At 32.9% G+C, this 25,349-nt stretch overlaps 1 protein-coding gene across 1 annotated transcript; it reads right to left on the bottom strand.

Annotated features, from left to right (window-relative positions):
• Window positions 1-664: 664 nt before the first annotated feature.
• Window positions 665-4,909, bottom strand: LOC132622297 (protein DUF642 L-GALACTONO-1,4-LACTONE-RESPONSIVE GENE 2). Its single transcript, XM_060336882.1, has 3 exons — window positions 4,705-4,909; window positions 1,977-2,477; window positions 665-1,461 (listed from the first exon to the last, which is right to left on the bottom strand). The coding sequence occupies exons 1-3, from the start codon at window positions 4,793-4,795 to the stop codon at window positions 878-880; spliced, it is 1,176 nt and encodes a 391-aa protein (XP_060192865.1). The 5' UTR covers window positions 4,796-4,909; the 3' UTR covers window positions 665-877.
• Window positions 4,910-25,349: the final 20,440 nt, after the last annotated feature.

Here is a 25,349-nt window from a genome sequence, read left to right as displayed (position 1 = left end):
GCTTTTTTCTTTCAGTTGTAGTGCTTCACATCAAAAACGAAAATAAAATAAAATTTAAAAGGCAGTTCGTCCAATTTTTTTAAGATGATGGTGATGATTTAGGAATTTTAATAATTGATTAGGAATTAATTAACTTGGAAAAATATGATGAATAAAAGAAAATCTTTGATAAAGATGGGATTTTTCAGTTGGGTTGATTTAAGGAGGCGGTCGTTATGATGGTAGTGGAGGTTATGATGGTAGTGGAGGTCATGGTGGTGGCAGCGGTGGTGGTTGCTACAAGTGTAGTGAAGATAGGGAGAAAGAAGAAGAAAGAGAAAAAATAATAAAATAAAATAAAAAATGAAGATTTGGTAATTTTTGACATGACAATGACGTGATAATGATGGGGCGTGAGTGTAATACACCTCACATTGTAAGAATTGTATTAGTTTTTTAGGATAAAAAATAATTGAAACAAAAATTGTTAAGGGGGATATATAATTAAAAGTTAAGTTTAATTAGTAAAGTGCGTTTTCGTGCCAATTTCAGAGCGAAATGATGTCTTTTCTCTTCTTTTTGGTTTGAAATCTGCAAACAGAGCCAAGTGACAAATAGAAATGTACTAGTACTATTACTATTTATCATGGCACCACAGAAGATAATAGTGTAAAGGAGCCCAGGATTACAGAACCTTAATAAATTAGAACCACTTTCAAATTTTGATTGCAAAATTACCATGACATACTACATTGACATGAGAAGGCATATACACCTGCAATTTAATACATCAAACGATTTTTTTTTTTTTTGATGTGCAGGGGGCATCCGATTCTGAACCTCCCTGCAGTAGTACTACATTGGATACCCATATATGTTAAGAGTGGAACAGAACAATTTAAACCAAAACTAAAATTACCAACCAAAACATAAACCCAAACCCCAAAACCTCGACTCTGCTAGACCCTGATAGTTGAACCCTAACATCATCCACAACAGGTCCACAAAGAGAGCTCATATCATCACTTCTTGTATTGTAATAGATACTATAGAACGCAACACGTGTCCTGTCCGCCTTGGCCGTGAAGTTCAGATTAGCATTCTGAAATGAAGAATTGGAATGGGGAGTGTAATGGATGTTTTGGGCCTGATCACCAGCAAAGGCCATGATTGCTAGTGGTTCCTTGCATGAGTCTCCTGCATGGCCCAACAAAAATGTCAATCTGTATGGCTTGTTGGGCTTGGTTTCAACCATCTGGGATATAATGCCTTCTTTTCCTGAAAGCAATTCTATAGCTCTTTTTCCTTCTGGAACTGTGAAGTGATATGTATCTATGTATCGAACAGCTCGATTTGATTCAACTATCCAACCAGGTAGCGACGATGTTTCCTCGTCAAGGTTGGTCGGAAGCAGAACGCCGAGGGAAGCATTCCTGAACATGAATGGACCTTCTTCAAAGTCTCCATTAAGTACTGCATTATCTGTTCCAATAGCCAATGTAAGAAACAAGTTAGCATTTTTGGTAGTTCTTTACATGTTACATTCTGCTCCATGTTGATCATCTAAATTGTTTCTACTTTTCTGTCTAAACAGAAAACAATAAATGAAAATAGATACAACCTCCATTCCTGTTTATATAATTTTGTTTTTTGTCCATTCCAACAAGAATGACAACTTTCTAAATTTGAAAATAATTTAACTGAAACTTTCCATTTTACTCTTAATAACAAACTTATATAACCATACGAATATTATGATGTATTTAACCGTATATTTAAAACCTCAAGTTTCAAAAATCTTAGGACCACATGACGATATATCTATTCAGATATTTACAAAGTCTTCATTTTTTTTAACTATATGATCGGTCAAACAATGGGACATAAGTTTCAACGTCAGTAAATATTTTTACTCATGACTAAAACATGAAGTCTTTGACCAAAACAGGTTAAACAGCTGGAAATGGGCCCAACAAAAGAAACAGAAGTGACCTTACCTTTGGACTTATCTGGTGCAAAAAGCTTCTTGATAGCAATATCATCAATAATAGGCCCACAAGTTGGGTCATCCTCCATACCAGGATTAGTAAATACGACACGCACATCATCTTCCTCAGCCTGAAAGGCCCACGCGTAAGAATCCCAGCCCTGTACATTATACAGTGTCTGAAGATCAATGGTCTGTGATGCAGGTGGAACAGACACGTTAAGTGACTCTAGCTGAGCGCACGTGCGAGCCGCACTAAAAGTGATTGAGTAAATTGAGCCTTTTCCTACTTTAAGCTCTTGGCTTATCTCAGCGTCGTTACCGAGCCTAACTGCGCGTCTACCTTGTGGTACTATGAGGATCATTCCACCCTGTTTTTGCCCTGATTCAACTAGCTCAACGGTGCCGTTTGATTTCCAGCTTGGGATTTCGGCGGGCCCGTCGGAAAATCCGTCTCCAGATGAGAAACCGCCTGATGGAGGTGTCTCGAAATTACCGTTAACTAACGGACCTGCAAAATCAAAGGTATGAATGATAATCCAATATAGATATAGGGTTGTTTAAAAAAAATGAATTTTGGGTACTTTTAAGCCAAAATAACGTTTAATCATTTTGTAGTGTTTGGATAAGATAAAAAAATATTTTACGCACATATTTTTAAATCAAAAGTCATAAGTTCAGAAGCCATAAGTTATAAGCTCGTTTAACTTTTTTCACTCTTCAACTGTTGTTTAAATTTTTTCCGTTTTGAGGATACTCGGGAGGAGTACATATTTTGCCCTGGAATAGCCCCATTTTGTCGGAACAACAATTAAATTTTGCGGGGTCCTGTTAACTTGCTAGAGCTCTATGTACTTCTCAGTTGTCACAAGGAACTTGAAATATGGAAAGGTAGAATATTTGATTTGATTTTGATGCATCAACAAAGAGGATTTGTGGCCAAGACTCGAACACCGAGATTCTAACTTATCTTGTTGGCATCACACCAGAACCGATTGCTACAAATTGAAATACCCTGACAAAATATGCTTTTCTGACATGCATTTGACGGGAACGGGCAATGAAATGTTTTTTTGGAAGGTTTGTGCTTCAAATGCACACTTCACTAAATAAGCAAATTTACTTAACAATGTTTTCACATTTAAGCAAATATCAACTCGTTGGAGTTGAGATTCAATTGTCTTTGTTTTTTATTGGTGTCCAATGAATTACCGTCTCCTTTAACATATGTATCTTCCTGAGTTTTTGGAATTGAATTAAACTTTGTCCACTGTTTTAACACTAACACATATATTAATGGTGGTGTGCTAATCAATTTGCTCATAGATATCGGATAACTCTGTGCATTAAAATTTTAAAAAATGAAAATAAAGTCGCCTAGTATTATTTTTATCTACCATTAAAATTTAAACCTAAAACATCATGATTGTCAACACATTTCATTAATCATTACTTATACCACATTCTTTTTTTTCTTCAAGTATTACTTATATCACATCCTTGGGTATGAAAGATACTTAATATTTAGCCCACTTGAAAGTCGTACCCAATATTAATGTATGATATGAAGGAACATTCACTCCACAGTTCACACGGCAGAGGTAAGCTCTTTCACAAGTATGGTCGTGTACAGAGGAATATATTTATCCAATTAAATACTATAGGTAAATAGTAGGCTAGTAACTCTGTAGGGCCTAAAATGTAACAATGCTGTTATTGATATTAGTCATGATACTATATATCCTTGCCTCCTTTTCAACCAAACAACCCCTCTCCAACTCACGAAATTTAAGAAATTAAAAGGGACTTACATGTAACAAAACACAAAAAACACAAAAAAAAATAAAAAAATATACAAAATGTTAAAATTATCCGCTTTAATTAAGTGATTTGAGAATTTCACATAAATTTTTATATTAAGTGAGTTCCAACAAACTATGTCATTAAATATATCGGTGTGATTTGTGTTGAGTGAGGACCATAACCCCTGCATTGTCCAAAACTCCTGCGTAGTCATGATTCTTACAGGGTGTCGCCATAACACCTCATGACGATCAACATCAACGATATGATTGCTTATTATTATATTGCCCCTTTAATAACTTTATTTGATATTTTGAGACTAAAGAATATTTCTCCCCACTTCAAAATAAATGTCCAGTTAGTCCTGAATACCTTTTAAGATAAATGCTAACTCTTAAAAAGAAAAAAAATACTCCGATATTTTAATTAGATCACTCTTAATTAAAAACTAGATAATTAAAGTTTTTTTTATTACAAAAAAACTCAATTACCTAAATAGGGGTACATTTTTAAGAAAGAAATTAATTTCTTATTACTTACGTAAGTAGACACTTATTTTCAATAAAATAAAAATGCTATATATGAACCGGAAGGAGTGTAAGATAGTATTTTCATTTGATGCGCACACATTAAAATGTTGCTGTGGAACTTGAGGAAATTACTCTGTGTTTGTGACAGAGGTAACAAAAAGTAAGAACACATATACTTATGATTAAATGTTCCTACCAATGTTAAATTTGAGTCCCAAAATGATTATATGCTTAAATAAACATACATTAAAGCTGAGAACGAAGACAAAACAAATTCTTTACCAGATCTCATACCAAGCAAGTATAAGCATCCCATTAAGTGTATGAACAAACTTATGCAGTTTAATTTGTCGTATAGCTTCAAAATGGGAAATGGTAAAACTGAAAAAGAATAAAAAAACGTACCATCTTCAACTTGCCCAGCAGCAGAGCAAGCAAGCAGAACAAGAAATGCTGTGACCCATTTGCATTTTGTTGAGCTCCAAGCTATTTCCATGGCGACAATAAGAAATTCCCTCTTTTCTATGTAATTCTCACAAGTTAAAGAAAAAGCGCTATCTCTTGTGTAAAAAGGACAGAAAGAACTGAGACAGAGCTTTGAGTGAAGAAAAGGGGAAAGAGCAAATGTCCTTTTTATCCAAGATTCAAGCTCTTCTTTTCTTTTTCTTTTTTCTTTTTTGTTTTGTTTGCCTCAGGCTCTTTTGTACTTTTCCTATTTTTGTTTGCATTTCATTTTTTTTTTCTATCTAATTTACTCCACCAGTTCTAATATTGTTATTGACATGCTAAACCCAGTGATTTAATTAAGACTGAAACTTTAAGATATGTGTTTATATATGAATATGAAAAAGTTGTCACTTTATTTTAATTTATATGACGATGTTTGACTAGGCGTAAAATTTAAAGAATAAAAAATATTACGTGTGATCTAAAATATATCACGACACGTTTATGACCATAAGTTATACTATTATTAAAGGTTAAATAAAAAATTTAACTTAAAATATAATATATAACTTTTTTAACAGATTATAAAAAATGGTACTCATTAACATAGAATAGAAAAAGTATTATTTAAAGTACCTCTGATTATATATTTTTTAGTTTCTTTTATTTGCTTTTGATTGGGTATTGAGCGAGGGGGCTAGGGTTTTTGAGATTCACTTTAACCAGCTAGCTAATAGTTTGCTTTTTGGAGTAACTTTTTCTTTAGATCAATGAATGATGAAGGACCTATGCTTTTCCTAGTCATACTACAATAATAAGAAAAGGTGTTTCTTGAGAGAGGCTTTTGTTAAATCAAATTTCTTCTAACTTCATATTACACCCCTAGATCTTTTTGTTAAGTAGTATAGTAGTACATTTTATCTTCCTTTTGGTCTTACACACTAGACAAATCTCCCATCAAGAAACAACACAAAAAATTATATTCTAGAGAAACCAACTTTGGCCTACCACGCTCCTCTTGGTCCCACTATCAATGGCAGTTTGTGTTGATAATACAAATCATGCAGGAAGGAGGCGAAATGACATGGACGTACATGAGATTTTTTGTTTTTGTTTCTCGAATGTGGTTCGATATAAGTTTTGGAGCTCAGTTAATTTAATTTCGATTAATAAAGAAGTATTCCTACCAAAAATAATTTCATTCTAAAAGTATGAATATGAGACTTCTTGTTTAGATTAACAGGATACTTATCATCCATCACAATCTTTGATGGTGCATAATATTAGGGGTGGATCCACATCATTGGGTGTGGGTTCACTGGAACCCACAATTTTTATTCGAACCTTATATTTATAATTAGTGGCGAAGTCAGAATTTCCACTGAGGGGTTCAAAATATAAAAAGGTAAACATACGGAGAAGCTTAAGGGGATTCAACATCTACTATATATGCATAAAATATAATTTTAACCTTGTAAAAGCAGTGTTTTTTTCTGCTGAGGGGGTTCGGATGAACATCCTCGGCTCTATGTGGCTCTGCCACTGTGTATAATGTGAAACCCTTCAAATATATAAGAAATTTGAGCTGAGAACCCAATAACAACAGACACTGCTAGCTGGGAACCCACAAACTTTAAATTTTGAATTCGCCTCTGCATACTATTGTAACTTATGTATATTGAGGGTTAATACCAAAATCTCAATATATATAGACTTTGAAATGTAATCACTGTAACTGATTAAGAAAAGTAAGTGCTCATGAATATTAAATTGTTTATATATATATATATTACTACTATATATAGACTTTGAAATGTAATCACTGTAACTGATTAAGAAAAGTAAGTGCTCATGAATATTAAATTGTTTATATATATTACTACTATATATAAGGGCAAACTTACGGACTTTTGTAGTCGTCACAAGAATTTTTAAATTTTTTTAAAATTTTTTAATTAATTACTTTTAGGTTCTAATCTTATTTATTTAAGTCAATTTTTTATTTTTTTATTTTGTTTTCAAGGTCTATTTTTCAAAAGTTATCGAACCTCCTACCCCATTTTTCATGTTCTTTGGTTTTCTGTTGGTGCTCGATATCCGCATTTGAGCCCAATTAATTCAGATAATTCGCATTGTATCGCGCCCATTCGGGGGAAGCGCTCCCTCCAAAGATTTTTTTCATATCCATGTTCGAACCCCTAATTCCTAATTAAGGGAGGAGCAGCTCCATCCGCTGCACAAGTTAAATTATGTATTTGTCTTAAAAGTTTATTAACTATGTATAGATTATTTATTTAGAACTAAATAACTTCAGAAAATTAGGATACATAACTTATAAATGTCAAATTCTGGCTCCGCATTTAATTTGAAGTAAATAATTTCATCAAAATGAAAGTTAAAATATTAAAGGAGTGGAATGAAAGTTTTGCTTTCATATATTAAAAATATACTTATATGAAATTTAATTATTACAAACGTAATTACCCACTTGTGGGACTACAATGGATATATGGTTATTGTTGTTGTACACTTGTACTAACACAAATTATATTGTTTAATTAAAATATCTATTTTTATATCTTGAATTTGGGCCCGGGCTTAACACGAGCCTCACATAACTAGTGTATATATATATATATATATATATATATATATATATAGTAATATCGGAGAGAACATATTACCATAAGTAAATTCTATTTATGTGATTCGTGTGAACTTAAAATAAAAATAAAGAAAAAGAGAACAGATGCTGGGGTCTAGGGGTTTGTGTTTCCCGCTTCCAAATTTTGCAGTGTTCATATGACCAAATTAAGGGCATTCACTTTTTTTGGAATTTTAAAATTTTGGAGTTGAAGTTGGAGTTATGTTTAGTCATAATTTTTGAAATTGTAGTTTTTATTGAAATGTAATTATATAAAAGTGAAAAAAGTGAATTTTTTAAAAAATAATATTTTTTATTTTTGAAATTTCAGAATACTAACTTGAAATTGTATTTGAAGTTTTTATGACCAAACGCTAAAAACTGAAAAAAGTGAAAAAATATTCGGAATAAAGTAAATGATTGTGAAACGCCCTCTAAATTACCAAAGGACCATAGAATACAACCCGCGTTTTTTGATTTGGGCGTTTCACTTCCTCACTGTTAGTGGGACCCAAGACAATGTGGGGTCACCGCTAATTTTAGAAATTTGCGAAGAGCATCTTCAAACAAGTGGGAAGTTCAATTATTAATTCTAAATTTATCACACTTAGGGGACCAGAAAGGTATATTAGCGCAGCACCCAAGGTCGTGGGTGGAAATAATGTCAACAATAGTCAAAGTTGTTGAACTTTATAAAAAGCAGCCGAACTGTGCAGATTACAGGGGAAAGACTTTTTGAGACTTCAAAAGAATCCTCCATTCGGCTCAATTTATGCGGTATCATTTAAATAGGAATATAATTTAAGTAAAGTATCCGTTTGACCATAAAAATTAAATATTTTTCACTTTATTTGAAATTTTAAAATTAAAGTTGAGTTTGGTTATAGTTTTTATAAAGTATAGGTTTTAAGTGTTTTTTAAATTTCAAATATAAAAGTTGTATTTGGAGTTTTCATGGTCAAAATTCTGATCTTCAAACAAAAGTGGGGAAAAAATCTGGAAAAAGTGAAAAATTCTTATGGTCAAACGGGTCCTAAGACTTTTAAAATTTATGATTCAAAATAAACTTTAAATATTTGTGTGACTATAAATCATTACGTTAAAGATAAAAGGAGAATTTTAAAGTTAAGTTGCTTATAGTTATGGAAGGGTGACAATTTTTTTGAGATGGACTAAAAAGGAAAACGTATCAAATAAATTTAGACAGAGTGAGTAATTTTAAAGAAATTATCCAATTTCAAATAATAACAAGAGCAAAAAGGCTGCTTTTAATTAAAGTTGGAGTAACTATAGTGGGATAAGCTACTTGACTAATGATAAAGCTATTTTTGTGTAAAAAAAATCAGTGAGGGCAAAATTAATCCATTGCAAATAAGTCAAGTAAAATTGACTCTTTTCCCTTTAATTAATCTGGACAAGTCATTAATATATTACTGCCCAAAAGAAAAAACAAGTGGACCAAGGGAAGTTCAGGTTTTATCGGTCCAATTAAAAAATCAATTCAGAATTTCAGATTAATTTAATATATGATATTATATCGAACCTTAAACACATTATGCACCCCGGAAGAATAATTGGCGTTTGTCCGAAAGTTTTAAAAAAACAAAATAACAGTCTGTATATTTAGTATATTATAAATATGGTATCCATTCACATTATCAATTTTATAGGGATCTATCATTTGAGACCAAATGCCATATTGTGAAGGTTTTCTGCTAGCTTAGCAGGTTATGTTTCCACTTACTCACAAAATGTATATTGATTAATAATTGAAAATGAAGGGTCAGTTTCAACTGCAGTCGACTATAAATACAAAGGTAATATCGAATAAGAGTACTTTATGTTGGTTGGGTACAATCACTACTACAAAAAATTGTAGATATGCAATACTCAAGCTGTCAATTTAACACAAAGATAGTATCAGTTAACAATATTTACTACAAATATGTGTGTATACATGCAATGCTATGCTTAGGCTAGATTTTGATTTACACAACAAAGATTGAAATAATGCAGATTGTGCAATACCAATATAATCTTTATCAAATATAAATATTGTACTATCTTAGAACATTTACTGAGTTACTAACCGAAAATTTGTAATTCAAAAGACATTAAATAAAGTTAGATCACTAGACTATTTGAAAATAATACTCCCTCCGTTTCAATTTATATGAACCCATTTGACTGGGCACGACATTTAAGAAAGAAGAAAGATTTTTGAAACTTGTGATTCAAAATAAGCCTTGAAAATTTATGTGACTGTAAATTATTCATAAAGTGAATTTGTTTCCAAATTAGGAAAGAAGTCATTCATTTTGGCACGGACTAAAAAGAAAATAAGTTCAAATAAATTGAAACAGAGGGAGTAATATATAAACTTGATATTAGACTCAAATATCACAAAGACACAAAGGGGAAGAAAAACAAGGAAAAACACAAACCTTGATGACTTGAAAATTAACCAAACCAATTTAGTTTCAATAGTAATAGAATAGGTTTGAGTGTTACTTGTAGACTGCAGTCTTTTCCATCTAATCCACCCCAAATCCGAATGTTTTAAATCTTAAATTGTTTAATTATTTTAAAACTTAATATATAAGATATTTTATACATACTAGCATAAATTATGCAGTTTGGTTGGGCATTTATTCCATTTCTCTTATAAAATTTATATCAGAACTTACAATTTCATTTAAAAAGCCTAATAATCAATTTGATAATGTTCGGTTTGATCGATTTTCAAAGAACTATTGATACCTCTACAATCCACTCGTTTTGGACCAAATAGTTCGCGAGGATGATTTTTCCAGATTACATTGCACATCTCTTAGGGAAATTTGCACGATTGACCTTATTCAGGGGTGGTCTTTAATTGTTGTCCTTCACCTAATACCCCGAGGTTCTGGGTTCGAATCCTGGCTCAATAAAGAAAAAAATCGCAAGGCATAATTTCGTTACAAAATTAGGCCTATTCGGGCAAAAGTTAGGCCTTAGGGCAGAGGTTTACCTTAAGGCATACTTTTGCCTAAAATTACGCCTATCGGGCAACAGTTAGGCTTTAGGCAGAGATTTGCCTCAAGGCAAACTTTTACCCAAAATTAGGCCTTAAGGCAAAACTCTGCCTTAAGGCCTAACTTTTTCCCGAATAGGCCTTAAGGCAGAAGTTTCGCAAAAGCCTTGTCTTGCAATTTTTTTTTTTTTTTGACTGAGCAAGGATTCGAACCCAGAACCTTGAAGTATTTTTGGCCACATTTTAAGCGAAGGCCAAAAATCAAAGACCAGCAATTTGAGGGACAAAAATTAAAGACCTGCAATCCGCACAAATGGTCTTTGGGCTTTTTGCTGGATATGGCTAGAGTTACCACTTTGGGCTTAGGTATGAAAAGGAAGCAGATGCATATCACATTTGGGCCCCTAGACTTGGAACTGTTTAAGTGCAAATGATGGGAACGTTAAAGCTTTCTGAGAATCGAGAATTCGTCAATAGTACTTTGGCTTTTTCAACCGATCTTCTTAATCAGGTTACAGTTTTGCTTCTTCTACAAGGTAGGATAAAATTACAAATGGATAGGCAAACTTTTGGCTCATCTCAAATTCTCAATCATGTGATGTTTTGAATCTTTGTCATACTAAGTTTATGCCAAATCTCTTGAAAATTATAGATAAATCCTAAGTGCCATCCCAACTTTCTCAATCATGCACTTATTATTTATTAGAAAATTATAGATAAATCTCTTGGAAATTCTTAACTAATAATATGATAGACTGAAATTCTATTCTATATCTTAAGTGTATGAACTCCTCAAAGTTGGGATAAGTATGAATTATATATCTCCTTATCCCTTAGGTTGGGCCCTCAGCGAAAAATCTCGTGAAAACAAACAATCGACCTTTTGAGCCAGAAAAGACGCATAACTTAGGGTGTGCTTGGTGCAGAAAACGTTTTTCAAATTTTTTGTCAATATTCTTTCGAAAAATAATTTTCTTAAAAATAAAGAAAATGTCTTTCCTAGTGAAAATAGGAAAAATAAAAATAAATCATAAGTGACATTACACATTGATTGTGTTCTCTCCATCCTCCAACATACCACATCTTCACCCCCCCCCCCCCACCTATAGACTCCATCCCCACCACCCCACACCCCTACCCTGCCACCACATCCTATAGTACTTATCTAGATTATATGCAAATGCTTTCGAGATAATATTGTTTGCTGAAGCACCCAACACAAGAAAATAAGTAAGAAACTCACTTATTTCCTGAAAAACATTTTCCATCATACCCAGGGGTGGAGTCACCTTGGCCCCTTCGCCGGAAAATTACATTGTATATATAGGTGAAATTTTGATTTTATAGGTATGTATACTAGTGTTGACACCCCTTAACACAATTTGAAGGCTTAGTGTAGCGATTAAGGGGTTGCAAAAAGTCTCTAAGATCACGGGTTCAAACCTAGGTCATGCTACATTTTTTGACACCCCTTAATATGAATTCTGGCTCTGCCACTGATCATACCGAACACACCATTAAAATACTCTCAATCATCCCCAAGACCAAGCGCATGCCGCATGTTATATGTAGCTGAATCTAGTTTGTTGGAAGACTCAGACATGAAAATCAAGAAGCACTTTCTTGACATCGCACATGTAGCGTGTTGTTTGCCTTTTTCCTTTCATACTGATCTTAACTTAATTTGCTGCATGCATATGGTGGTTGCTAACCTGAAAAATTGTCTGGTCCACGGGTGCACGCTTATTGCGCAACATTATCTAAAACTTAAATCATTTAAATTTTGAATGATACTGAATACGCCGTTTAAGTGAGGTTTCGTTTTCCTCCTTTATGGTTTGTCCTAGATATTGTTACTAATTGTACTCACGTTTTTTTCCTTTTTTTCTTTTTCTTTTGTGGATTCATGACAAACAGCGCCAGAACACCACAGATATATCCACTTTAAGTAGTTGTAGTGCTTAAGTTGTACAAAGGTTGACCCCATTGAATGGGGTCGTTGCGCATGCATATTGTTGGGGCAATATGTTGTTTCTGCTCATAAGATATGTATAAGCTAAGATTAATACTTTAGGTAAAACTAATTATTTGCAATCAGTGTTTGTTTATCAGCGGAATTGACGAATGCATATAAGGAGATTCAAGGACTACTGGAATGTAGTTTTAAACCTATTATTAAAAGTAATTTTTAAACCCCGACCCCTTGGCCACCAGGGGTAGATAGAGACATAGAGTATTGTGCTCCAGGGTTCATCATCTGAACCCATCACCTTTGATGCGTAGCACAAATTTATGTGTAAAAGTATACTAATTGCAATATGAACCTATATACAAAAAAAATACAATGAATTCAGCGCTTAAAACCTTAAAAGTTAAACCCCCAGAGCTTAATTAAATCATGAATCCACCTCTCTAAATGCCACTACAATCGGGAAATGTCCAAAACTACTCCGGGGTTAGTAGAAGATTTTTTTGTTTTTTGTTTTTCTAGTCCTACTGCAAGCCAAGCATACACTTTTTTTTTTTTTTTGAAAAGTTTGAAAACAATCCAACTTGCTTAAGAGGAAAAATCTATTTCAAAGATTGATGGTTTCTCGTACAACGATTGTGATCGATAGATTTAATTAGTTGGCATTTTCTGGATTTTTTGACCAGGCCAAGCTACCGACTTCTACCTCTTTTGATTATTGTTAGTGCATGCTTGCTATTTCTCTTTCTCATTTTCATGTTAATTCTTACGCGAATACCCTAATGTTTTTGGGCATGATAATCATTTTTCCAATTTGTGGATGGATTGGGTGAGTCTGTCTTTCTATAATGTTGTACAAGTTATTTGGAGTTTTTTTTTTTTTTTTTGCTTAAACGGAAGGATTTTATTTATATATTAAGGTTCATCCGTAGACATACATAAAGGAACTGACGAACCTTAATATATAAATAAAATCCTTCCGTTTAAGAAAAAAAAAACTCCAAATAACTTGTACAACATTATTTGGAGTTATTCTTGGTATGGTCACATTCTATGGATACTTACTTGCAATTCTTGACATCAAATCATGGAAGAAGACCAACACATGAAGGGGGCATCTTGTACGTGCTTCATCTTATTGGATGTTCAAACACATGGCTTGTGTTGCACAACCCTCTCCTTCACCAAAATAATTGAATCTTTTTTTTTTTACCGACAAAGAAAATCGAATGAAAGAAGCCCTTAATTTAAGCTTCACCTTTTCAATAACATAATTTACCTAACAATATTCGCCCATGTAAATAAAATCAGATTCGGATATTAATGCATATACTTATCTTGGGATCCGAAGCATGGATGAGAAAAATTAAGGAATGAAAATTTTCAAAAGAAATTCTCCGAAGAGGAATATATATGTAAAATGCATGTCCCTCCAAGATAATTTATATTATAGTTTTACCCTCTTTTGCTTTTCAAAAACCACAGTCCCTCTTTTTAGTAATTTTCACATACTCTATTTTAATTTGGTGCATGACCAAATAACATCGATGTATGTCTTGGTCTTATGGATATACAAAATAATAAAATGAAAAATGGTCACATTTCCAATCATTTTGCACTTAAATAGTTTCTTATAATGTTCATTGGTGAAGCCAAAGGACCACAAGTCACAACCCAATTATAGAGGAAGATAAGTCGACTTTCCTCGATCATCACTATTTAGCAGTTAGCTCCAAGAATATGCATTATTTGTCTTGTCTAAAGTTCGGCAAATTAAACAAAGAAACAAAAATAAACACTCATTTTCATCAAGTTCTAAATTTGCTTTAGCGATAAAAAACGAATTTACTCTCATCCCGTAAAATGTCTTTTCTTCAACTTATTGAACTTATACCTAATACATTACTTCTGATTGTGCTTTTGATTGTTGGTTGAATGGTCACTTCTCTAATGATCACGCGCGTAATTAGAACTAAAATAACTGAAATCTAATTGTGCTCAATGTGCTACATATTTCAATGTATGACATGCGATGATGCGAACAAGCTCATTTTAGGAACGAAAATCAATAAATTCCATACGTAGTATAATTACTAGTAATTAAGGCAAATATTATGCTACGTGTGATTGGTACTTTTAATGAGTTTCTGGGGTGCTTTTTTAAAGACAACTCTGGAAGTTTATGTTGAGAGAGAAGTGACTTAAGTTTTAAATCTTTGTTTTAAGTGACTCTTTTGAGATTAACGTTAATGATGTATATATTAAAATTTTCTCTTATTTACACTACACACCTACCTAACTTTCATTCGCCTCCTCCTCCACCTATTTCTTTGAATCCTACTACAACAACAACTATAACAATAAGAATCCCTGGCACAACGACAACGACAATTAAATAGTTATTGCAAGTTGCAACAACTATGCGTTTGCAACAATCACCGGAGTTGTTGGATTTAATGTAGAATCTCCTTCACATGTTCGAAAATATCCTCACAAATCTTCTCAACAAATGCAACAACAATCTGCAGAAGAAGAGAGGGAACCAAAATTTAAACTTAAAAAATCTGAAAAGTGTGTGTGTATGTGAGAGTTCTCTTTACAATTTCAGATATGTTAATATTTGCCCGCCCCAAAATTTAGTAATTCTAATCAGGCCACAAAGTTACTTAATTATCATTGATCTGATGAAGATCACAATTTTTAAAAGAAAGACTCATGGGATATTTATCCCCTAATGTTCTCGAGTTTCCGAAGGCCAATACAGTTTAAACTACATTGTTTTGTTAAACATGTCTCTTAGTGAAAGGCCAAGTACTGTTGACAAGAAAGTGTGGACCATGAAAGTGGCTTTTCACATGAACTGACACCGTAAAAACACAGAGTCAATAGTCTGTGGGTGCCTTATTGGCTATAATAATAGATGAAAGAAGGCAATTGGGTGAATCTCATCTTCAACTTGGTCCATGGCCAGGCCACTCACTTCGTGTTGGAACCAGTGGCGGAGCTAGAAATTTTGGTAAGATTGTTCAAATATTGATGAATGATGAGTATATAATTTTTTTCTGATGAATGAGTGCAACAAATTTTTTTTTAACATCATATATGTACACCCGCCTAAAATTTTATGGTCCATTTGATTTCGCAAGTTATTCTTGATAAATTTCATTGCTAGAAAACTCTTATGGTGATTACAGTATCAAATAACAGCAACGACAAACAACAACATATCCAGTGTACGTAATCCCACCAGTGGAGAACAACAAGGGACATTCTGAGAATGTTACAAAGCGAGAGATAACGACTAATTAATTTTATTTGAAATAAAAAAAGAACAAAGTTGGATAATTAAAATGTTCACAGAAGCAATTAAAAAAGAAAATAGAACAAAATAAGTGGTAGCTAACTTGCTATTAGATCTTGTTGTCTTCTTTTTAATAATACGTCTTCTTCTTTTCTAAGAAATAGGAAGAAAAGAAGAAAGACTAAAGGAGCTTCAACAAATGAATCAAACGTAACTCCAAATCAACATAAGAATAAACCAAATGCAAATCATAACTCAAATACAAATTAGTTTAGTCGGAATATGGAAGAAAATAAATCCAAATACAAATCAATCAAGTAGCTTCAGACACTGTTTGTATGTTTTCTTTTAAAGAAAGAAGATGATCAGCGTTTGACGCGAGCTTTAAACTGTGACTTTTAAGTAAAATTAAACATCCTTTACCTCTAAGCCATCTATCTCAATTATTTTAAGGGTATTCAAAATTTAATTTATATTCAATTAACTATAATATCTAATCCATATACTAGTACCATTTTCCAGCCAAGGGTGTGCAAGTGACCACCCTTGGCCATGAGTGGCTCCGCCACTGGTTGGAACATAGATAGAATCCAAAATTTTGAGTTTATGGGTTCTGAAATCTTAAAAATGTAGTTTACTGGATTTTGAATAAATTATTTATTTATACCTACTAATTAAGTGGACTCATTAACAAAAATATAGGATTTTGAACAAAATTATTGAATTCCGCAGAACACCACCATAGCTAAAAACTCTAGCTCCGCTCCTAGGCTGGATAAGCATGACTATGCTTCCTGCTGATTTTTTTTTTATTCAAATCTTTTCTATTGGTGAAGATGCATGAAGCGTACAGGTAAAAAGGCAGGGTCGATTTCACAGTAGAAGAGGATCAAAGGGTGCAAAAATGAACCTTTGTATCGTACTCAATGATGTATACGTTTGAGTACTAATGTTTTATCTTATATATTGTATGTAAGTACGTAAATCATGGAATGAATTCTAAAGTTATTTGTTGCGTTTATTAGTAGTAGTATAGATATTTGAATGTATCTTCCTCCATTGATTTCTCTTCAATGAAACAGATGGGAAGTTAGAATAAAGAAATATTAATCTATCTAATAATAAGGCAGAGGAATGGCTCGTGAGCTCTGTATTACTGTCTTTCTGGTGCATACAAGTTGAGCATCATAATAGTCTGTGATAATCTGAATGGGGACCTTTGGCAAAGGCTAATTTATTTTTCTTTTATTTTTCCACTATATTATCAGTTGATTTTGGATTAAATAGAGTACTATATAGTGTTTAATTTTTAAAAGAAATTATTTGTCACGATCCAAATCGGAGGGCCGCGACTGACACTCAAGACCCTACTCGGCTAAGTGCCATACTACCGATCTGTTCATAAGTCACAATCTTATGTGAATCTTTAAATTATGAAATGACGCTTCCGTCAAGTAAAACATAAAAAACCTTTTTAATAAAACTCTTTCGTTAAGTTAGGGACTTCTCCCTTATCATTAATTCAAAGAAACCTTTGATCACAATAAAATCTTTAAAACAACGCATATGAACATGTCGACCTACATGGCCGCTTTACACAACTGTCGACATCTCGACGTACTATCCACAAGACACTGTCTGCAAAGTCTCTAACATATACAAGATACCATAACATAAGTACTTTGACTCGGCAACACTCCGTACGGAGATGGAGCTCACGAATCCAGCTGATAGCCTGGGAACATCCTATAGCCAATGCCTTCTACTCATCCGTCTGCACCTGTGTGGCATGAAACACAGCGCCCCCAGGCGAAGGGACGTCAGTACGAATAATGTACCAAGTATGTAAGGCAGAACTGAAACAATATATCTCGACTTGAATAATAAAAGAGTAACAGACTCAATTTGTACTTGTAACCAACACTGCCAATCATATACGTGCATATGAAATTTTAATGCATCATGAGTGTCTATATATATATATAATGCATTGCCTTCGCCCTGCTCGCTGCCCCTTCGGGCATAATAGCATAATACCCCCTTCGGGCATCATAATCATCGTACACCAACTGGTCATGTGGTTTGCGTATATAACGCCTTATCCCTCTCCCCTTCCCCATGAAATGATGTCGTGCATGTATGTAATTATGCAAATGCATGAAAACCTTTGGAAGACATCAAAAGACTCCCTTCGGAGCAACTTTTAGTTCAAAACGGGAACTTTTTCCCCTTTTCATTTGTCTCCTTCGAGACTCAAAAGTCAAATGTGAAATGCATAGGAAACAGGAAACCTTATGAATGTCCCCTTCAGGAATTAGACATCGTTATGAAATCGTACAACTTATGGGTGCCCCTTCGGGACTTAAGAGGTCAAGGATACGAATATCCCTACACTCTCTAGGAATAGAGTCTTTGGAATTCGTTTATTTGCTGGGTTCGTTAAAATAATAAGGATCTTCATCACTACCATAATCATCACCACTATCATGTCTCACTTTGAATGATCCATAACATAAGTTGAGGCCACATATCCTGAATATAATCAAGAATTATGTAGCACGCTCAGGCATAAGCTGAGGCCACATGTTATGTAGCACGCTCAGACATAAGCTGAGGCCACATATTGTGTAGCACGCTTAGACATAAGCTGAGGCCACATATCCTGAATATAACCCAGAATTATCTAGCACGCTCAGTCACGTCATGAAATCACCCAGAACCTTAGACTTTGGAAATCTCTAGGATTGGAGTCATTAGAAGAATCTTCAGAATTATAGACTTTTGGCATTTCTAGGAGTAAAATATTATGGATGTCATATATGGAATCATGCCTTCTGAAAGAAAGGTTTAACCTTAACATATTTGGAAGCTTACTTTCCGGCCTTCCAACCTACCTTCCGTCTTGCAATCTATTTACGATCGTTCGTAGTTTCGTAATCTACATATAAAACCTTTCGTACTGTGGTTAGGCTTATCATTATATGCTTGTCTCAAGCCCTTAAATTAATCCCCTTTAGAATCTGCCAAAATTCGGGCAGCATCTCCCCTGTTTATATGCCTAGCCCGAAATCACAATCCAGCAACCAACAACAACAACAATAACAATACCAACATCAACAACAATATAATCAATACCAATATATTCCATAAACATCCCACACTATGTTTTATCCAATTTCTCAACCCATACGATCATTTAATAATTCTATCTTTGTAAGTAAATCTAAATACATATCAAAAGGGAAAGATTCATACCTTATTCTTACTAGGACAACAAGACCTTCAATATCTACTTTGAATCCAAGCCAACCCCGCCACAAAACAATATTGTAACCACGACCACACGTTACCCGAGCCTCGATTAATACTCCGTCACTCGAAATCACTCTAATCCATCACTTTTATGGCACATACACATACCCATATGTTGTTGAGCTTTTTTTGGAAACTATTATGAGTGAAAATAGAGGGGCCTTGCCCCTTATATAGGGTGTGGAAGTCGGGGAAACCGACTTAATAATTGACCTTCGCGAACGCGATGGTCTGGAATTTCCATGGCCATAGCGAACGCGAGGCCATCTCGCGAATGCGAAGGGCAATTCTACCCAGTTTGCCCAATTTTTCATCTTCTGCCCATTTGACCTCCAATCCTTCCGATACTTCTCATACATGATCTTAAACCCTTATAACCATAAAATAGGCACATATCACTTCGGATCGCAATTAAAACAACTAACATCTAACGAACCTCAACGTCTAAAACTACGAGGTGTAACATTATTAGTAACATATTCTTAATTACACACACGTTCCTTCTCAAGCAGTATGTACGTGTTTATATTTTTAATTGTCAACTCATCACAATTTCGGTGTGAGCTGAAAGTGTTAATAACCAATAGAATAAGATATCATTTAGCTGGTTGAAAAGTCGTAATTAAGAAATTATATCGGTTTGTTTCCTAAAATGATGCATGGTTTAATTACTTGAGCAAAAGAGAAAATTCTAATGATCGAAGGTTCAACGTGCATGGAACCCCTAAAACTAGCTAATGGTCAAAAATATTATTCCTAGATTCTCTACCAAAACATTTTGATTTAGTTAAGCATTTTTCTAGTCAAGGACCACAAGATAGTCGCTATAGAGAAAATTAATAGACGAAAGCTTCATAGAAGGCATATCTAGGAACATCTTTACCGGTGGGGGTGTGGTGGCATGGTTAGGATATATCCACCTTAATCAGAGGTCATGAGTTCAAGTCTTAGGAATGAGAGAACTTCTTGATAAGAAGCACTTTACCCCCTTAGTGAGCATAGGTGGATCAGAATTATGGTTCTAAATTCTAAAACAGTGACCTTTAAGTATTAGTAAAATGAGTTTTTTTTTTCTTTAACATATTTAGTTTAAACACAGCTAGAAAATTCGAACCAAATTTGCTAAATTCTGTCAAACTCATATATTAAAGCCTGCCACCGCCTTTATTAATAAGCCTATTCGATACGATTTCGGATTATTTGGGCCAATACACTTTAAATATCGAATGATTAAGAAGAAAAAAAAAATCTAGGACCACCATTTGCTGAGGGCCAGGGCATACAGCATCCCGTTTTTGGCCCGTGGTTCTTTATTTCACGAGATTTGTTTCTTTCTTTTTTGGCTTTCAGGTTTTCACGATAGTTAGAAGAGATGCAAGTTGCTAGAAATTTCCTCAAAAAGGATTTATTTTGAGGTTAAGTCATCACAGGACTATGGTGACTCCCTTAATATAGCAGCAAATTAAAGTTTGTGATCATGATTCATGCACTACTTTTGATTTAAGTATCAAACTTTATTCAACAATTATATTAAATAATTTAGAGTAGTATGATCCTAATTAACTAAATAGGGGAAAAAGACCCGATCCAGAGAGTTGAAAAACAATAAACAAACAAATAATTGAAAGAAAAGTTGAAAGAGACATTTTTTTCAAGTTTAAATTTTTTTATTTTGTTTCTTCTTTTTGTCCTTTGTTATTTTTGTCTCTCCACATAATTGGGAGGAGCTTTTAAAATGGCAAGAGACTTTGACTTTCACAAAAGAATACATAGAATTGATATTCTTTTTAATCATCTCATACTATGTGCTGGACTTGGGTCTACAAGAGAATACGAGCGATGAGTTAAACATGTTGATTTGAATAAGTTATCTTTAAGACTTTACATTCTTTTGGGGTCTCGTTGTGAATATTTTTCTCAAAAGTTCCTTTATTCCAATATATTGCATTGATCTAACAAAAAGCTGTGGAGAAATTGGCTTTGTTGATTATTCTTGAAACGTCAGGAGCAGGATCAAGCTTATTGGGGACTACTCTAGCTTTTTCTTAGATTTCTCTGTGCAAAAAGGCTTCGCAATTGTTAATACAATTTTTTTAAGTCTATAGTAATACACTGTTTTTCTTTATGGGTGGAGAGAGGGAGTTTGATGGTCAATTAAGAGACTTCCAAACCCCAAGGGGTTGGGTGTCTCGTTCACACGGGAGTTCGGAATCAAAATGACCCAAAAAAAGACCTTTTGAACCAAAATATTCCAACAAAAAAAAAAGTGACATAAGTATCTTTAGCGCAATAATTTACTATGCTAAAAGACTTAACCGTAATAGCGGTTAAGTCCTTTAACACAGTAAAATACTGCGTTATAAAACCCAGTAAAAAATAAATATATAACGCAGTATTTGACTAAAATAACCTTATAAAAATAAAACACTTATACCTAAAGTTTTCAAACAAAACTTACTTCGAGCTCCTTTTCAACCCCTAAAATGACGATCCAAACCTTTATGTATCCTTGATGTATTGAGCCTACATTATTGTACGCAGAAAAAAATATCAGGTTCTATATAAAATATTGACGTTTTGGAGTCTTGATACACGACTAATCGTTGGTCAAAATATGAAAAAAAAACGCTAAGTGTTGCAAAAAATAAAGTTGGCCAATTTTTGTTTTTTTTACTATTTCTATAACGCAGTAAAATACTGTGTTATAATTTTTTTTTACTGGGTTCTATAACGCAGTATTTTACTGCGTTAAAGGACTTAACCGCACCGTTACGGTTAAGTCTTTTAGTGCAGTCAATTACTGCGCTAAAGGTACTTATGTCACCTTTTTTTTATTAGGGTATTTTGGTTCAAAAAGTCTTTTTGGAGGTCATTTTAATTTCGGGTGATAAATAAAGCATCCGTACCTCTGTTGACCTCTTAAAAATTTCATAAAAAGGGCTTTCTAGAGATCTCCAATAACTCTTCACATGGATCTTGAGTAGGTCCTACCAAATTGAAGTGCAAAGTTCAATGAAGATTATGCCTATAGGTGATAGATAGGGGAAGGCAAGTAGTGGGCAGGCATACTCTTTTGATTTCTCATAAAATATATTCTCTATGTTTTAACTTATGTAATATAATTTGATTGAATATGTAGTTTAAAAAAGATTTTAAAAACATTGGTTCTAACTATGTCATAAAATTTCCTATATGATTATAAAAATATGTCATGAAGGATAAAATGGAGAGGTAGGGATTGCACCCGGGAGCAGCTTACCACATTATTTAAGTTATATTTATTTTTGAAATTATTTAACTTGGAGCCAATTTGGCAAACTCAGGCAAAAGTTTGCTCCTCCCCCGCTTATTCTCCTCTTCCTTCTTCCTCAACTTCAAAAGCTTTGCTTAGTATTGATTAACAGAGATTCTATGGCACTGATTACTATGTGGGGAAATTCAATTATTGTATTGTAAATTCTCTAATTTATAATTAAATTAAGATAAAATCGAGCTGAAAATAAATAAATTAATTAATTAAATTAATGTAACATGGATGAAATGAATAAAGTATCATGAGCTAAATGAAATGAGGTACCATTAGTGAAATAAGATGGGTGAATAAATTAAATTGGGATACCGCGAATCAAATGGATGAGATACCAATGGATAATGAGTGAAAATGATTTGGTGTCACCATTGAGTAAAATCAAATAGAGGTACCATGAATCACATGAAATTGATACATATCGAAATTCAAACATACATATTTGAAGTTTGGAACTGATAAACCAAACTCATAAAAATATTGGAAGTTTTGTACAAGCAATATGCCAAATTTCAAGCACTTTATTTGGAGTTAAGCTTTGATAAGCCAATAAAATTAGCCTTCATAAAAAATGGACCTTGACGATAACTCAACCTCAAAAGTTAATTACTCGTGAGGTGAGAATTTTCAAATATCATAATTACTATATAAGAAGGAGAATCCCCATTTTTTGTGGACTTCACGTGATTTTTTTGTCTCTTTTACCCCTAATTGATTTTTTTTTATGACTTTGTAAATTTTAAGAACGTTAAGGGCCTTTTTCATGACACTAAAATGATGATGTCATGGATGAGATTATAGTGGCCCCCACAAGGCTTACTCATACATATTTGAGTCTTTTGTGTGGAAATATTATTAATTTGTTTTAAACAATATTTTTCCTTAAAACATTATCATAGACATGGAAAGAATTATCCCGTAATTCAAATTATATCTTAATATAGGCTTAATTATTGAATTAAAATATTATTTATTATTTATTGATGTTATTTACCATTTATCATCTGCTGTTTTAAATTTTTATTCATCCGATTAAATGCAAGTTTTTTTCATTTTCTCCTATAATTTTGTCTCGTACATGCTGACAAACATAAGTAACTAACAAAGATTTCACTTTAAGTAGGATCAAGTTTTAAATTAAAAGAATAAATACAAATAAATTATATCATAGTTAAATACTTTAAAATGTATCAAAAATGCAAATTATAGCCCTTCCGTCTCAATCGAAAAATGAATTCCGAAGTATGGGTTGCGTCTTTTGGAAGTAAAACGAAAGATTAAAGTTAAAACAATTTAATTTTATTGACTTTTCAGTATTTTTTGTGTGGTGTAATTTGGAAGGAACGCCTCCAAAAGTATCTTCCAATATCAAGGTATTTAATTATTTATATTTATTTGTTATTTAACTTTTTAATTATTTATATTTATTTGTTATTTAAATTTTTTGATATCATCATAAAAAATTATTTTCACATTAAATATTTTTATATTAATTGGATAACGTAGTATCTTTTGGTAAAAAATAAGTTAGCCAATATGGTTCAATTCGAAGAAACAAATGAGATTAATTTAACATATAAAGCTTGATTTAGATCATCAGAGACTTTAACCTTAAAAAATTTCAGTAATAGAGAAATTAGAAGAGCTTTCAATTGTTGATTTTTTTTAAATAATACATAAATTAAGAAAAATATTTATTTAACTTTCAGATACGTTTTTTGTACTTTAATATTTTAGAAGTCTTTCGAAAGTGTCAAATTGATGTTACAAAAACAAATAAGCAAGTACTCATCCCACTATTGACAGGGGCGGAGCTATGCTTGCCCGAGGGGTGTCAAGCGACACCTCTCTGGCGGAAAATTACGTTGTATAGATAGGTGAAATTTTGGTTTTGTAGGTATGTATATAGTATTGACATCTCTTAACACAAGTTGAAGGTTTAGCGCAACAGTTAAGGGATTGCAAAAAGTCCCTAAAGTAGCGAGTTCAAACTTGCGTTGCGACATATTTATATTTTTTTGACACCCTTTAATATGTTTCCTGACTCCGCTACGACTATTGATATAATACAAACTTAGCAAAATTAATAATACTTAAGATAAAGATAATATCACATAAACTAAAACAGACATAATGCTATGAGATGAATGGATTTCCTCTCAAGTGGGCTAATAAAAAATGTAGCTGAGGAAACAAGTGATGTGGATGGCACCTAATTACACCCAAACTTAGCCAAACTCTATGGAACCTCCAGCCACTAATTCTCACATGTGATGCACGTGGCAGTTATGTCAAGAGAGCCCCCTTTTGCCATTAACTGAATCCGTCAACGGCTTACAACTAACAAAATAAAAAAGGATGGAACAACATAAAAATAGAAAAAAAGATAAGGACTAATATTCATTTCTCTTGACATTGACCATACGAAACTATTTGTATCTTAGATCCAAGTGTGGTTGACATAAGCTTAAGGAAAAATATTATTTTTCTTGAGAAAGTCACTTTTTATTGTTTGATTGTTAGATTGTATTTTTGCAAAAAATAGTTTTATCAAAAGGGAAAAAATGATCCCTCACTTATATGTAGACGTTATTTTTCTTACTACTATCTTTAACTTTTAACTTTAGAATATCTGTTTTAACTAATATTTAAACATTATTTAAATAATTTCACTTATATTTCTGAGTGAATTTTGAATATAGTTACTCATTTCTTACAATTACGTATGACATTTTGAGATTATATGACAACTGTGCTGCATAATACATGTTTTCTTTATTGGTTGTTTAAGAGTTTATAAAGAGATTTATAGTGGTCATAAGTTATTTCACTTATTGCCCTAAAGTAAATAACCAGATACTTACATTTTTTCACATGATATCAAAGTTAAATTTTGGTATACCTTTTTTCAAAAATATAATTTATCTTTACGTCTACTATAGCTTTAGATTTCTCTTTCTTAACTCTAACTAGTTTGACAAATGTGACTTCTCTCTCTCTATCTCTACTCTTAACTCTAAACCCACTCTTTAACCTATTGAGATTACTCTCTTTACT

Source organism: Lycium barbarum, chromosome 12, assembly GCF_019175385.1.
Source record: "Lycium barbarum isolate Lr01 chromosome 12, ASM1917538v2, whole genome shotgun sequence".
In the NCBI taxonomy this organism is placed as follows: Eukaryota; Viridiplantae; Streptophyta; class Magnoliopsida; order Solanales; family Solanaceae; genus Lycium; species Lycium barbarum.
Note: the sequence above shows the minus strand (reverse complement) of the source record. Positions and strands in the feature narration are given on the sequence as shown.